General features: G+C 44.7%; 1 protein-coding gene across 1 annotated transcript in view; it reads right to left on the bottom strand.

The window, feature by feature from the left end:
* Positions 1–17,388, bottom strand: part of RNF212 (ring finger protein 212) — a 466,382-nt gene that overhangs the window by 286,699 nt on the left and 162,295 nt on the right. The window contains exons 3-4 of the mRNA XM_085643156.1: positions 9,554–9,628; positions 6,132–6,188 (exon numbers count right to left, since the gene is read on the bottom strand). Coding sequence (XP_085499282.1) covers positions 6,132–6,188; positions 9,554–9,628 — 132 coding nt within the window. The remainder of the gene's footprint in view (positions 1–6,131; positions 6,189–9,553; positions 9,629–17,388) is intronic.

Genomic DNA, 17,388 nt, shown 5'->3' with positions numbered 1-17,388 from the left:
CACTGTGGCAGTTGCTTCGAAGGCTGAAGTGCATGACAAGAGAGTGCCATGTTGTCGGGTACTTGGGCGCCATTGAGTAATTTTCCTGCCAGGGATCTCTATGCCTCACATGGGGCTACCGGGCAGGGGCACTCAGCACTACATAGACAGGTCGAGCGTCACTAAGACCGAGCAGCTTAGTGGCAGATTGTTCATCAGGTCAAAGGTTTAGGACTGTGGAGCCCGCTGATGCACCACAGTCAGAAAATCTGCTATTTCCCCACTCCCAATGAGGCAGGTGAAATAGAGTTTGGAGTTTTTATCTAAATGAGGGCATTCGTTTACTTTTTGACACTTCTTCATTATAATTATTTTGAGGTTGGCAAGGTCATTGCTTTGTGCATAACAGTATATCATTGGCATTCCACATTCGACACTTGGGTTCAGTTTTTTTGTAAAGAATACTGTAGTTGTCCAGTAGTTGATTTTGGCTGGATGATGCTCAATGAATCTATGAACTAGCAGTAGGAGGAATATATGTTTTTGAAATAAGCGTACAGAAGTCGTTATATCTTTTGGTGGACCTGCAGTTGTGAATAATGTTTGGTGAGAACGCATTGATTTCAATAGTTTTCCCCTGTGTTAGTTGTGGTATCTTATACATATACTGAAAGATGATGTAGAAAAGCCTACGTTTAGGCTCTACTAGTCTTTTTCCTAGAATATTAATTGATGCAGTTGTATCCATAACGTACTGCACATGCTCTGCAGCTACTTTAAAGGTGTTGATTGTTTAGCATTAACTGACAAGTTACTTACCTTCCGTAAAGCCTTATCTGGTAGAGACATGATTTAGCCGTAGATTCCTTACCTTTGAACTTCCAGGCGTCAGGCTGGATCCGGAAGATTTGTTTTTAGCAGTACACCTGTGCGCCGGTAGGTGGCGTCGGTCAACTCTGAGTGACAACATCATGGTAGACGTCGTTGTGACGTCCGTGCCGTCAATATAACTGCCACTTCGGCATGCTGACATCAGTACTTTTCAAGACTTTCCGCGCAAGAAGCGCTGAGCCATGAAGTAACTGACCATGGTGTGTTAAAAAAAGAACTAGGGCCCTGAAGGGGAAACAGTCGTGACACTAAAAGACAATTCCTCAGAGCGGGGAGAATGGGTGGATCGGTAAGGAATCTGCAGTTAGATCATGTATCTAACAGATAAAGCGTTACAGACGGTTAAGTAACTTGTCCATCTGATAGAGACATCTAGCCGCAGATTCCTTACCTTTGAGGAGCTACCCAAGCAATACCTTCCCCGAAGGAGGGACTGCGTAAAAGCTTTAAACCAGAAAATCCTGCAAGACAGAGCAGCCAAACAAGCCCTCTTTGAGAACCTCAGAATTCAGGCAACAGTGACTGGCAAACAGGTGCAGACATGCCCACGTGACCACTTGGCAAATATCAGAAATAGGAACAACACGCTGGAGGGCTATGGTGGCTGCTTTCACCCTGGTGGAATGGGCCCAAAAGCCTTCGGGAGGCTGCTTCTTTGCCAAGGCATAACATTTTGATGCAGAGGATAACCCATTGTGATATAGTACTCTTTTTGACAACACACTCCTTTGTTGCTCCCACGTATCCTATAAAGAGTTGGTCATCCACCTGAGACTCTTATACGATCAAGTTAGAACGATAACGCTCTTTTTGTGTCCAGACGGTGGAGAAGCTCCTCTTCTTTGGAAGAGTGCAGAGGTGCATAGAATGGGGGCAGAGTAACGGACTGTCCCATATGGAAGGGAGTTACAACCTTAGGCAAAAAATATGCCCTAGTTCTCAGTACCACTATGTCCGGAAAGACTGTCCGGTAAGGAGGCTGTGATGACAGTACCTGTAATTCACTCACAATCCTGGCAAAGTTAATTGGCACCAAAAAAGTTGTTTTGATGGTAAGCATTGGTAGAGGACAGTTGTGCATCGGCTCAAATGGTGCGCACATCAAGAAGGTGAGGACCAAGTTAAGATCCCATTGAGCATAAGAAAAGGAGAAGGGGGAAACAAGTGGGTTAACCCCTTCAAAAAGAAGTAAAGCCAAAATGGCCAAAAAGTAGCCCTCTCACTGTGGGCAGGAGTGGTATGGGCTGAACGGCGTACAGGAAGCCTGAGCTCCACTCCCGACGAAAAGGACAGCCGCCTTGGAAACTCCAATGCGCAAAACTGCTGACACTCTCTTCGGAGGTGAACAGATCTAACCAAGGCTCTCCCCACCACTGAAAGAGACCTCGTGCCACCTCCGAATGGAGACGCCACTATTGATGGGGAAGGCACCAGCGTTCAGGGAATCATCCAAATGTTGAACCACCAGGGAAATGCCCTGTTGTTCCAGCTAAGTCCAGAGGCGCAGGGCCCCTTGACAAAGAGTCCACAACCCCACTCCACCATGTTTGTTGCCGTATCACTTGGTGGTATTGTTGTTCATGAACACCTGAACTAGCCTTGCCTTTATGGACGGTAAAAAGGCTTTCAGTGCCAACCGGATCACCCAAAGCTCCAACAGGTTGACATACAGCCTGGCTTCCGCCAGAGACCAGAGTCCTCTGATCTCCACCTCCCACAGATGGCCACTCCATCATAGAAGAGACGCATCCATCATTAATGTGAAATCCGGGTGGGGACGGGAGAGGGGGGTCTGTCTCTGACCCAATCGCGGTATGTTAGCCACCACCGCAAGTCTTTCGATGTGCCCTACGAGATCTGAACCAGGTCGGTGAGATTTCCTCGATGCTGTGCCCATTGGAACTTCAGGTCCCACTGCAGAGCCCACATGTGCCACCGTGCATGGTTCACCAGCAGGATGCAGGAGGCCATGAGGCCCAACAGCCTCAGAGTCTTTCTCACCGAAATACAGGATAGAGGCTGAAACATCGGTATCATAGTCTGAATATCCTGGACTCACTGTTCAAGAGGATAAGCCCGAAACTGCACTGTGTCCAGAATTGCCCCAATGAAAGAGTGCATCTGAGAGGAAGTCAGGTGTGACTTTGTCATGTTTATAGTGAACCTCAATGAATGCAAGATGCTCGCCATAGTCTGGAGGTGGGAGACGACTGCTTGGGCCGAGCCTATCTTAAAAAAATCAGTCATCGAGATAGGGGAAGGCTAGGAACCCCTTATCTTCGCTGAAGAACTGCGACCACCGCAATCACCTTTGTGAACACCCGAGGGGTGCTGGTGAGGCCGAAAGGGAGCACGGTAAACTGAAAGTGCTTGTGGCTCACCGTAAACCGCAGGTAGTGACGATGGGTAGGCAGGACTGGGATATGAAAGTAGGCATCCTGCAAGTCCAGCGCTACCATCCAGTTTCCCTGGTCCAGGGCAGACAGGACCTGAGCTAGAGTGCGCATCTTGAACTTCTTTTTTGAGGAAGTAGTTGGGGGCTCTGAGGTCGAGGATGGGACGAAGGCCTCTGTCCATCTTTGGGACCAGAAAATAGCGGGAATAACAGCCACAGCCTATTTGTGGACTTCCTTGCGGACAATAACAAGGTGATCCTCCGTCAGCCGATCGTACACTGGAGGCATAGATGGAGGAGTAGCCCCTTCAGACTATTTGCAATACCCACCTGTCCGAAGTGATGTTCGCCAGTGGTGGAGATGATGGCGTATGCAGCCACCGGCTGGACGTAAATGATCCTAGGGGAATCGGACTAGGAAGTTTTTGTGGTGGAGGAGGGGATCGTGGCTTAGCTCTACTTCTGGCCTCCCGACCCACGGGGTTGGTGTGAACCGTGTCCACTGTGCTGTAGTGGCTGCTGAGCTTGAGGGGCCCTCTGGCTGGAATAGGGATGGCGCAGTTGGTAGCCCCTTCCATAGCAACGAAAGGAACGAAAAGCATATACGGGCCAGGATGTTGAGGTGAGGCCCAAGGGCTTGGCCATAGCCGCCAATCCTTGAAACACTCAAGGGTGGCATCTGCTTTGTCGTCGAAGAGACAGGAGTCATCAAATTGCATGTCCATAAGATTAGCTCTGACATCCCCCGAAAAAACAGATGCCAGGCGAGGCATCATGGAAATCGCTCTACCCAGCGAGTCTGTTGTGTCCAAGCCACATCTGATGGCGAACTCTGCTGCATTTTTCCTGTCGGAGATAGCTCGGGAGAGCTGGGCCAGGTCCTCCTCCGAGACCCGGGCAGCACCTGCAAAAGAGCGTCCCATATCAAATGGGAATAACGGCCCAAAAGGCATTCGGTGTTCACCAACCGCAATGCCAGACTGGCGGAAGAAAAATTTTTTTCCCCAAAGCTTTCCACTCTCTTGGATTCCCTGTCCGGGTGTGCGGAAGGGAACGCGCCACGGGAGGTAGACGTTTGGACCATCAAGCTTTATGGGGTGGGGTGGGCAGTGAGGAAAACTGGGTGGCCCGGTGCAGGACAATGGCGGCGGGCAATCATCCTATTCACAGGAGCCCCTGTGCTGGGCTTGGACCAAGTGCCCAGAAGGACGTCCGTTGAGGCCTCCTTGAAAGGCAGCAAGGGTTCCGAGCAGGAGACAACAGGCTGCAGTACCTCTGTCAAGATGTTAGTTTTGACTGCCATCGTAGGGAGCTGCAGATCCAAGACCTCCACAGCCCTACGCACCACCATAGCTAATGATGCTTTATCTCTGTAGCCAGGTTAGATGGAGATAGCATGCCAGAATCTGGGGAGGTGTCCAGACCCCTGGCATCACCCAGTTCCTCATAGCAGTCTATGTCTTGTGGTTGCGAGATTTCTAAGGGATCCTGCTCCCCTCCCAATCCTCCTCATCCATCCCTAACCATTCAGAATAGGGCACATTAAACGGCATGGAGCCGTACGGCTCTGTCTGAGCTGGTCTTCACCCAACCGGCTCCGTGCCCTCAGGAATGTGAACTGGGGAGGTGCTGCCGGTGGGTGCCGGCGACGCAGAGGAACTCGGCTGTGGACGTGGCGCCGGGGAAGGCTGCTGCGGAGGTGCAGCCGATGCTGGTCCGGACCTGGGAACGGGGTCAGTTGGAGGCTGTGGCACCTGGGCCAGAGCCAAAGGCATGGAACCCACGGGGACTCCCATCATCTGAGCCTGCGGGGCCCGAAGGCACGCTGGAAGGGTAAGGACGCGCAAATAAGATGCACATGGCATCATAAAACTCCTTAAGATGGGCGGGGGTCGCTCCCAGACCCGGAAAGGGAGGAAACATTGGAGCCGACCCACGCACCCACTGCGCAGAGCAAGGCCTTGAACGCAGAGGTTCCTTTGGCTCGTTGCAAGATGGGCTATGCTAAGTCGAAGCACACTTCGACTGCTTGTGTTTTTTGTGGTGCCACTTAACTGTCTTAGACAACTTTGACGAAGAGGACTTCATTCACCGGACCTTAATTTTGACCGAGACCTGAACCGGGATCGGGACTCACAAGGCGACCACCGTGGTGCCGGACGCCGGGCCACGATCCAGGGACCGCTCCCTCAAAGCCTTTGGCGCCACGGCCTGGCAATCGGAGCACGACTCTGTGTCGTGCCCTAGGCACCAGAGACACACTAAGTGGGGGTCTGTGACCGACAAGGTGCGGTGACAGCCCCTGCACAGTTTGAACCCTCAGGTCTTCTTACTGGACATCCTACACACCAAAAGGAGTCGACATAAAGGTCGAGTAAGCCTGTTAAAAAATGACGGGGTAAATCTCTTAAACAGATCTGAGCTGTCTGGCGCAAAAAAAAAAAAAAAGAACTGACAGCACGCCGGAGTGGCGGTTATATTGACCACGCGGGCGTCACAACGACGAACACGATGCCGATGACATCACGCAGAGTCGATCAATGCCACCTACCGACGCGCAGGTGTACTGCTAAGAAAATCTTCCGGATCCAGCCTGACGCCTAGAAGTTCAAAGGTAAGGAATATGCGGCTAGATGTCTGTATCAGATTAGCCTGCCATCAAACCTGAAAGTAAATATATTTTACATTATGTAATATAGTAAATTTTTATATAGCAATTCCAAAATGATTTAATTGTACAAAACAAAATATTGTAGATCTTTGCGTAACTAAATTGTGCAGCTCTTTCTTTTATCATATATTCACTAATATTTCAGGGTCTGAAAAATATAAAGAAATAAACTACACAAAGAAAACATGACACTACCTTTTCTTTGTAGAATTCTAAACAGCGTCTTCTTTGACTTTCTTGAAAATCTGAAACCTAAATATAAAAAGTTATCTCAAGAAAGTATTTATTTGCATCCATTTTCTCTATATACAAGATACGAATCACAAGTTTTCGCATGATTCCAATACAAACAGTATCCTAAAAGGATGATTTTGGTTGTTCAAACAAAAAGTTAAGTTCCTTCTTTAACTAGGGTTATATAGCGTTTGTTATTTCTTTTTCCATTTCAGTCCTTGTTTAAACATTGCAAAATTGCTTTTCTGGATAACAATTACTATGTGCCTATACCTACCTGCCTGTCCCTAGATACGCAATATCAATTACCTATCGAGCTCAATGCTCCGATATGCGCCTGTGCCATGGTGGACTTCTATTGTGGGAATGTAGTGCCCAGACATCAGTAGTGGAAGGATACACTTGATCCAGTCAAAAAGTGGAAAAATACACAATCCAGTCAAAAAGTGGAATGATACACTTGATCCAATCAAAAGGAAGTGAAAGAACAAGGAGGAAAGGTACTGAATGAGGAGCAGGAAACCGAAAAAGACAAGAAAGCAATCCATTTGTGAGCAACATGCTGACTAAAAGCAAATTCTGTAGTACTGCAAGTAGTGCTGTATGCAAAAGATGGATGAAGCGGTCTATGGCAATACCAAAATGTTGTCACTAAGGGTAAAAAGATCTGAGCTGAGCCATGGAGGATGAAATTGAAAACAATAGGAGGACATCAAGTTATCACATTATGAGTATGGGGAGGGATGCAGTAAACTGCTGGCCTGGAAAACTAAAGCAGAACTCACTAGAAATAACATCATAGAAATTTGAGATCCAGAAACTGGTAAATTGTGTAAGGAGGATTTACATATGAACAGGCCTTTGTATATTTTCTGGGTTTTTTTGTGTGTACACTGACGATACAGTAGCAACTGTGGAACAGATTCAAAATTATTTTGGCGAAATAAACTCTCCAGCCATACCAGTAGCTTCAAAGAATACCTCTGTTCTGAGATCAGTGCAGAAGATGTGTATAAGACAATCAGTAAACTGAAGAAAGGGAAGGCCGCTGGCCCTGATAACCTCCCAAACAAACTATATAGGACTTTGAAAGAAGAACTGGCCCCCTGTATAGGCGAGGTAATAAATGAAGCCTTTTTAGAAGATAAAAAACTCTCGCAACCTTGAGAGGAGGCCACGATTAATATAATTTTAAAACCCAATAAGGATCCCAAGGTATGTGAATCGTACAGGTGGATTTCTCTTTTAAATTGTGAACATAACATTTATACTAAAATAATAACGAAGCATATGGGGAGAAGGTCATCGGCTGATTAATACATGAAGATCAAAAGGGTTTTAATAGAGGGAGACAGCTACACGATCTTATGCATGAGTTGACTGGAGTAATAGATATGGCCATAATTGAAAAAATTCATACTTTTGAAATGGCCAAGGCATTCGATAGTGTTAGCTGGCCTTTTTTACGATGGGCTATTAAACTACACGATTTCAGGTTGCCCTTTGTTACCCTTGCATATTAACCTGTATATTGAACCCCTGGCAAATACAAATAGAGCAAAACCAAACATTATCGCAAGTGTTGGGTTGGGAGAAAAAGTGGCCTCATATGCCGATGATTTAATGATTCATACCAGTGATATGGGAAGTACCTCCCAGGAATTTCGGGCACCCTGTTAAATCAGCAAAAAACTGAAATTATTGAGTGAAATACTCAGTGTTTTAGCCCACTAGTGAAACAGGAGATGAGATATTTAGGAATTCATGTGGTGCAAGACCATGATAAACCGGCTCAAACTAATTTTAACAAGGAAGCGATAGAAACTAAAAAGTAGCCTTCCGCTTTCCTTTCTAGGAAGATCGAATTTACTTAAAATGTCCATACTCCCGAAATTTACATTTATTTTTGACACAATACCACTGGAATTTAAGCTGGATGCTTTTAAGAAACTTCAAGGAGAATTAGGTAGTTTTATTTGGTATGCTATAGGGGTCAGAATAGCCTGGAGGAAGCTACGCCGGAAGGAACACAGTGGATTTGCTATTTCGGATTTTCTCCTGTATTGCACGGATGTTCCAGTTTACAACTTTTAGATCTCTCCTTTTGGACAGCTCTGCTCTTTAAAGCCATGACCAGGGACCTCCCTAAAAGGGATGAATTTTTCTTATTAAATTCGGTCACACCAAGAACTTTAAAAAGGTTATGCTCATATATTCTTAAGCCTCGTGGGAGAAATATTCCCCCACGCAGCGAATGGCAGAATTTGGTCAGAACTCAGTCTTAAAGAGTAAAGCCAAGTAGCCTAAATTTCTCAAATTACAGGGGCGGAAAGAAACATTCTACCCAACGCTAGTTTCTGGATCAAAGACCTGTCATTCTGTCAGATCCTGTGAAGTAACAGGCTCTCAGCAGCAACAGGGCGGCTCGCCAGGACAGGTTCCTTCTTTAGGTTCTTGGTACTAACTGAAGAACATGGGGTTGTCCTTCAAATGTAGATTCAGTACTTTCTGCAGGCAGTCAGCTGCCTGGGGTAGGTCTTTGTATGTTGATAGACCACTATGTAAGAACTGGGAAATTATGTTGTTCCATTTCTTTATAGCACTATATGTGACTAAGAGTGCCTAAATTGTGTTTTCCAAAGAGGTGTTCAACTTTACATTTATGTTAACAGTGGATGTTCTCTAACAAATTGTCAGGTATTTTTACAAGTTTGTTTCACTGATCATGGTATTCTCATCATTCCAGCAGCAAGATTCCCTGGCTCGTTTTGTCCATTCTGAACCTTTGTAGGCATAGCAATACAGAGTCTATGCTGTATAAAGGTGGTCATCTGGAGGCATCCTGTACTTTCAGAATTTGGCACCAGGCATAAATCTAAGGTAACCACTGCCTCCCCCCCATAAAGCCTATTCAAGAGGGAAATACTTTTTTCAAAGCAGTGCCTGTTCCTTTGAGGAACATGGGCTGCTTTAAAAAAAAGTATTCCTCTTTGGGAATGTGAACACAGGGATGGAGGTCTGCTGTTCTTTGTAGGTCACCCTCACTGTTTTTGTAGCAGCTGCCCCTGCGATCGTTAGGCAGTTCATTTACTGACCCTCAGCCAATGAGTATTTTGTAACCTGGTCTACTGGTACATAGGTCCTATTGCAAAATGACAGGCACGCCACTAAAAGGTGGTTTACAATTTGTCCCTTGTCTGTTAGTACATCAAACCTTTGTTCCTTATTTGAACTGTAACCTTTGGCCCTTGCACGGGTCAAACTGAAATTCACAATGTTATTTACAGTAGCCAAAGGCCATTCAAAGTAAGTGAAGGACCTATTTTTAGAAATTGGACACAATCCCCAACTAAATAATGTGAATCATAATTTATGTTACTTACCTGTGCAAATTCTTTTGAGTATGTCTTGCATAGCAAGTTGACATCCATGAAAAAAGGTTTGAAATCAGGACTGAGCTGTGGAGACAGGAAGATTGTGTAAGGAAAAAAAAATTAGAGCTACATGAAAATGCACAATTATCAACAATATTCGCTTGTATGCTCCAGGTAGTACTCCACTCTTGAATCCAAAACCTACAAATCAAAATTCACTCAAGACTACCATGTGTTAATTCATCAAGTTTCTCTTCTCACTTACCTATGCTGAAGTAGTTAAACTGCGCCCGCGGTAAGCTGTTAGGATCAAGCCCTAATGTCACTTTAAGCAACAGCTCTCATTTGCATTTCGCGTTGGAAGGTCAACTTGATTGTGTAGACAAAGGTCTATGTGGCAAGCTGCATGAGCATGGGTACACATGGCCCTGTGGGTATTATCGCATGCTACTGCTGGACCTAGCTGTAGCTGTCCAGTAAATGAGCTGTATATCTTGGGATATATATGGGAATTGAGAAACCATTGTGTGCATGGTCTCTCTATTTAAGCCGACTACAATCTTTCTACATTGCTGGTCAATGATCAGTAAATACCAGCTGAGTTGTAGCAGCTATGGAAGACTGTAGCATTCCAAGTCTAACTGAACTGTTCTGGGAAATCTGTAGATCTTCATCACAATATGCAATGCTACCCATTAAGAAGGCCAGTGGGAGACAGCAAACTAATGTCAGAAAACCATGAGACAGCAAAGTAGCATTAGGCGTGTATATGGGAATGCACACTCAATACATTGAGACTTCCGGACTCCTGCATTATTACACTGGGATTTGTGACTTCCATATGTTTTGCAGCAGAGGCAAATCTAAAAAACAAAATACATAGACAGAAAGCGAAGGAAAGAATACATGCTTACTACCGGTGTGTTTTTCACAGAGGTATACTAAAAATCAAGTGGGCAATATAAGAGAGTATTATATATATATCAACAGTGAGTGTACTGCAAGTTATATAGAACTTTTACATTTAAGTTTCTAGTTTTATTTTCATCTAGAAAGGTAACACCCTGCCAGTTGTAAGTGGCTGTTTCTCTGCCCCCTTAGGTGGACAAACCGTACGAGACAGACTGTGCTTATTATACCTTTAAGTAAAGAAGGCAAACAAGACAGACTATCATCCAATATCTACTACCTCACTACTATCCTTAAATGACTCCCTCAAATCTCACCTAAACAACTATGCTTTGACTACCAGAGTGGCTTACTAAGAAAACTAGTGTACAATTTGCAAGGTACATCCTCATAAGTATTCTTTGCGGTTCTACAGTGCCAAGCATTAGTGTAAAACAGGTAAAATGTGTCCTCACACTGACACTTCAAACTCAAAATAGCTGTCCTATATGCTAATCAAAAAGGGGTACTTCACTGGCAGAAAGACCTATGGCTGAAGTGAGTTGTACCATTGCCCCACTCTAAATATCCTAACAGTGAGCAGATCCAGAATGTGAAAGACACCTCAACAAAGCAAACAAAACATGGCTTTCCCAAACACCTTTTATGTATTATTATTTTTAATGAACACATTATTTTGCTATTTACAAGAGGCTGATAAGCAGCTTATGCTGCCTCTATAACAGACCTAACAAGCATTAGTAAATGCATTAGGTCTCGCCTATGTGATTAATAATGAGCTGGTTTTTGTTGTAAATTGTAGCTTGCCGAGTAGTTGTACAATCTAAGTTGCAGAAAATCTATTGAAAGGTTATGACTGGTTTATGTACAAAAAGGCAATATATTGTGCTGTTACTAGTGGTATAATGTGGGTAAGTAATTGTAAACGTTTTGAAAAATGAAATGAAAGAAGAAATAATAGAATTAATTGATGTAATAGCAATATTAGGTGTTTAGAGGAGTTCTGACAACTTGTTGGCACGGTACCACTGCACCTGCTGCACCATTCAAATAATGACCCTGTTGCCCGCAAGGTAACTTCACTTGTGACTGCCTGTTAAGTTTTACATGTTTGCAATAATCTGGGATTAGTGGTGTCCCTGGGGCCTTTTGCCCCGGTGCCTCTGCACCTGCTAAACCATTCAAATCAAGTCCCTTCTAACTGCTATTGTGACTGCCTTTTTAGTAGTCAAATATAGCAATATTATGGTGCCGATTAGGATCCTGGAAAAAATTTCCCCAACCCAATTGAATCTGGACTTTTTTCCGTACAAATGGTAAAAGCGCCGTACAAACTGGCAAGTACGATTCGTATGGGAAAAAGTCCATACGAATCGCATTGGGAAAATTCCCCCACACGTCCTCGGGTCGGGAAAAGTCTCCGACACGTCCCCGGACATTTTTACGTACAAATGGGAAAACTGAAGTCCCAATGCGCAAGTACGATCCGTCCCATCCGTCCGATTGTACAACTGCATGGAAAAAAGACCGTCCGGAGCGAACTCCCATAGCATCCATGGAGATGTCCAAACAAGTGCCCGGTAGGCGCCGTACCCCCCCCAGCCCCCCGTATGTACGGAGCGTACCCACCAGCCCCCCGTATGTACGGGGCATACCCCCGTACCCCCCAGCCCCCCGTATGTACGGAGCGTACCCCCCAGCCCCCCGTATGTACGGAGCGTACCCACCAGCCCCCCGTATGTACGGAGCGTACCCCCCAGCCCCCCGTATGTACGGAGCGTACCCCCTGGGGGTCCGCACTGTACATACGGGGGTGGGGGTACGCCCCGTACATACGGGGGGCTGGGGGGTACGCTCCGTACATACGGGGGGCTGGGGGGTACAGGGGTACGCCCCGTACATACTGGGGGCTGGGGGGTATGGGGGTACGCCCCGTACATACGGGGGTGGGAGGTACGGCACGTACCGGGCCCCCTAATCAGCTCGCATCGCTGCGTACTTAGCTTTTCCGGCACTTTTTAGGTGCCGTAAAAATTTTCCCATCCGGACTGCAGTTGGTGCGAATCGTAATTGCTGGTACGTAAAAACATGCCTAACTCCGTCCGGACGTCACGTACGCGGTGTCCCGGATCACATCTGTATTTTTCTGTCGGTTGGTCTTTTTTCCGATTCATACGGAAATGGTGTTTCCGTACGAATCGTAATTGCATGTTTGTAAAGTTTTACAACCCGGTACGAGTCGGACGGAGAAACCGCTCCGACCCACGGTTTGTACCGGGTTTTTCCAGGATCGTAATCAGCCCCTATGTGTTTGGAGGAGTTCTGACAACTTTTGGGCCCGGTGCTACTGCATCATTCAAATCATGACCCGGTTGTCTGCAAGGTAACTGCACTTCTGCCTCCCTGTTTAGTAGTAAAATATAGCATAGCTCTTGTAGATTACCTTTTTTTTAAAAAACAATAATCCAATTTTTATTACAGCATTTAGAATTTGATAATAAAGACAAAATATAATAAGTTGAAAAAATCAATACAACAACAAGCGCTGTGCAGGCGAAACCTAAAATGGAGCCAATCAGTAGTCGACTTCTTATAGATGGTGGATGGTAATAATGGAAAAAATGACTACGAACTATGAGTAACAGCCACGGTACCTTAATCCTGCTGTTATGCACTGAGTCCTTTCCATTCTCAACCTGTGGGTAGAGTCCACCACAACTGACAAGGCAAAAAACAAGAACAATAAAAAGGCAGTATCGTGCAGCTTACGTACAGGCAAAGAGGTGCAGCATCACTGTAGGAGGAACCTCCAGAGTGTTTGTTATTTTGTTTATTTATGTTTTTTATACAGTGCGAACAAGAACCAGGCGTATTAGAGCACAGTATTTTACATAGGCACAAATTGAATACAGGAGAACCGAGTCGAGGAGCAAGAAGGATATGTATTACCAAGAAAATAAGGGAGAGATTTGTTGCCGATCCACATTAAGATAGAGGGATCCCATATGCCTTTGTTTATCCCTTTAAAAGATATATAAGTTCTATCAGGATGGGGACACGGAATAGAATATGGGAAAGAGTTATATGTTTGTTCAGACTTTTCTCGCCAATGTGCTTGGCTCAACCTATATGAAACTGTACGTGGTGATGGAAGAGTAGGGTTTTCAGTTCTTTTTTTAAAAAGTTCTGTGCGCAGGGATTGTTCTGATGTTGGGAGTTAAGGAGTTCCATGTTCTTGGTGGACAACCTAAGATTTTTTTTTTGTTTTTTTGTTTTTTTAATCAATCTAGATTTTTTCAGGCACAAGTTTCCTATTATTAGCTAGTCTGTGCTTCTTGTCATGTGTTACCACCTGAAATTGGTAGCTTCTGTTTGTGCTAAATAGGGCTGGTCTCATGTAGTGCCTTATGCATAATGCGGCCTAGTTTGAAAAGGCTCTTAGTTTCCAAGGCTAGCCATTTGAGAGATACCAAAGATGGGTGAGATATGATTGAACTTCCTGGAACCCATGACTAGTCACTCAAAGGCATCAGGTGAGTTTTGGGGACACTTGCCTGGAGAGAGTTGTTGTAATCTAGTCTGGAGACTACCAGGGACTGAACAACTCGTTTGATGTCATCAGTTGGGATGAATCACTTGATCCCTCTTAATTGCCCGGTAAGAATGTTTGTGGGGTAGACCAAACATCCACCCAACATATATCTCAGACATTCCCAGGCCTAGAGAAGCTCTACTGATGTCACTTTAGCCCTGGTGTAGTGTTCAATCACCGGATGAATGGTATTGTAGCAAACTTTCTTTTCTGCATGGTCATCATGGATTTTTTAAATGATTTCTGGACCTCCTTTTTGCTGTACAGCATGGAGAGTACCTGATAGAAATAGTGGAGTTACTTACTAAGGAAGTATCGGAGATATTTTATTTGGAGAATGGCGATAGCCAGTTTGATTTTAGGTTATCTGGGTATATTTGTAGTAAACCAAGGATGAAAGTGCTGAAAAAGTAGGTGGAGATAGTGCAAGAGCATAACTGTGTGCACGCAATTCATCAATCACTGACTAGTGCACATGATATGACTGGCACCTCACCACCACCACCTACTCAAAACATTCCTGAACCTGGGAAGAAAAGATTTCTAGTGAGGAAAGCGCACAGCCTGCGTGGATGGGGAAGACCTGGAGAGAGTCTCAAACTTTCAAGTTTACTTTCAGGACCGGACAGCTGTGGGAGTAACCAGGAGAAACTTTCCGAACCGCTGTAGAAAATAGGAACATTGTCCCTTGAACTGGAACAAAGAGACAATTCTAGTCGAGTAGCAACACAATCTTGATGGGCAAGAAATCCCTCTTTTTAAGACTGGGAGTGTTTGCCACCTAAACCGATGGCTTCACTAGGAGCTTTAAGATGTATCTAACATCGAGGGGCCCTCGGTGGCTTCAGACCTGTACCTTGCTCCACTAGAAGACTGAGATCCAAACAGAGTAAATCTCAATGTAAAAACGTACTCCGATGTGACCTACTTGGCATAGCTGGTCTCAGCTCCATCATGGTTGGCCTGAAATCATAACTAGGAGCCGATCAACTCATACCAGATACTTTACATGAGCAATGTACTTTTCAATATCTGCATTTCCCTTTATTGGATTTTAATCAATTTCATGCCTTTTTTGCTTATATTTTTCTAAATTGATTTATGATTTTACTGTTTTATCTTGATTTTACAACTGGTGGTACTGCTTGAACTTAATTTTTATTTCTTTGGGAACTTGCCTGCTGCTTGTGTTACAGGTACTAGGGGTTGAGAAAAGGTTTCTAAGAACTATGTGTTAGCCAACGCAGGGTGTGTTCATTAAGTTGGTGAGGATACCACCTCCCCAAATTATTAACCCACTTATTGACAGGTGCGTTTCTAGTATAGTGTAGCAATGTGTGATGTATGTTATCCACCCAGCAATGGAGACTTTAGAAATCACCAAGCCACCATACCTTTTTCTAAAAGTCGCAATATTAGATAAATGTGCAAGGAGCTCTTCAAAATACCAAGTTGCTCAGGACCTCTGCTACCGACGAGGCATGGTTACATGGTAATAAAATCAGAAGAACAATCTTGTTCAAGTAGAATACTGACAGAACTTTCAAGTTGTCTTCAGGAAAGGTGTTTTAGGTCACATGATGGCAGTGACTTGAACCGCTTTTGCATCAGCCTGGCAAGAACCAAAGAAAATAGCAGTAACAGTTCTATCAGATACCTCTTGGCGGCCTTGTTGGCCATGGATGACTCTCCAGTTCTGTGCTGGTAGGTGTTGGTGGCTGAGAGCTTTCTCAGGTATACTGTTGTACACATCTCAGCCAGGTGGAGTAAAATCATGACAAATGACTAAGCTTGAGAGCATATTGATGTTTTCCACTATGTCTAATTACAGAACTTCAGCACCTTACATGTGCACTATGTACAGGTGGAGGATTTTCTAGCAGCCTCAATACCTCCAGATTTGACAAAAGGTCTAGATGTTGAAAAGTCAACTCCCAATAAACCTGGTGCTCATGCTCATTGATGGTAGAGAGGATTGAAGCACTCTCCCTCTCACCATGGACAGAGTGTTCCTCTGAGGGAGTGTGGGTAAGCCGAAGGCACTCGGTTCTCTGTCCATTCAAGAAGAGAACTGACTGCATTTGAGATGGGCTGTAATGCGACTAAAAGTCGTCGAACCCAAGCCTTGAAGATGGAAATTAGGATTTCTAGAAGGAACTCACTCTCGTGTGACAAGTACAGATCCCAGCTTAGACTGCCAGCTGTGGCCCTGTAGTTCCCCACAAGTGGACTAGCAGGAAAATGTCATGTTGTAGTACACATTCTCACAGAGCTATATCCAGCCAGCAGAGATGTGGGGAGATGGTATCCCTTGTATGTTGATGTAGATGAGGGCCTTAGTATTGTCTGTGTGGTCTATCACTACCCCTGACCACATTACTGGCAAGAAGTAATTTAGTGCCATGACTATGGCCTTTAGCTGGAACAAGTCAAATACAGAGACATATATGACTTATTACACAAGACAATGATGGGAGTATTCGTATTGCACAGTGAACTAGACCTGTAAATACATCCTGTGCTCTTTCAGTAGTGGCACAAGAGAGTAGGCTTCCTGAAGATCTGTTATGAGCCCCAATGTACCCCAAAATAAGCCTAGGTAACTACATAACCTTTTACATACATGCGGCCTACCTTGCTCTGCATAACGGGTCTGTCACTGACCTTTTACCTAATAATAGGCTGAATAAATGTCGATCAGTTTTCTCCGAAACTGGCCTCATTCATTATGCATGAGGATTACTAGTATAATATCTTTATCCCCTGCCCAGGACATACACAGCAGGATTACCATCTTCTGTATAATAACTCTGTACAAAAGTCACTGCTAACTTCATCTAGGATGACAGCCCGCACTATACATAATGGCAAGCCATTACATATCTAGGTATGGTTTGGTATAAAAGAACCACATCTTCGCCTGGGTAACTAGAGGAGAAGCTTCCACACTGACACTAGATGCTGAGGTCCTGGCCTGCAGAAGCTCCAGCACGCAGTGGTCAGACATCCCTTGTGGTGTGTCCGACTCGAGACCAAGACTGGCCCTTCGTTCTCTCCCATCAGGTAATGGGGTTGCCTCTTTCTTAGGGGATTCTTGGCTTTACACCTACATACATGCTAGGTACACCTAGGAAGGGTTTGCATTTTAGGAGTATGCTCGATTACTGCAATGTATTGTTATGCCTGCATATATTTACTTTTTTAGCACCATGGTGCAATTCTACCTTTTATTTACTCTGCCTGTGCTTGAAATCTTATATATATGTTTCTGTCTACTAATTGTTGCAGCAAGCATGTTTTATACTAGAATGACGCTGGTTCAATAAATGCTTATTGAAAACGT

This window comes from Triturus cristatus, chromosome 2_2 (genome assembly GCF_964204655.1).
Source record: "Triturus cristatus chromosome 2_2, aTriCri1.1, whole genome shotgun sequence".
Classification (NCBI taxonomy): Eukaryota; Metazoa; Chordata; class Amphibia; order Caudata; family Salamandridae; genus Triturus; species Triturus cristatus.
Note: the sequence above shows the minus strand (reverse complement) of the source record. Positions and strands in the feature narration are given on the sequence as shown.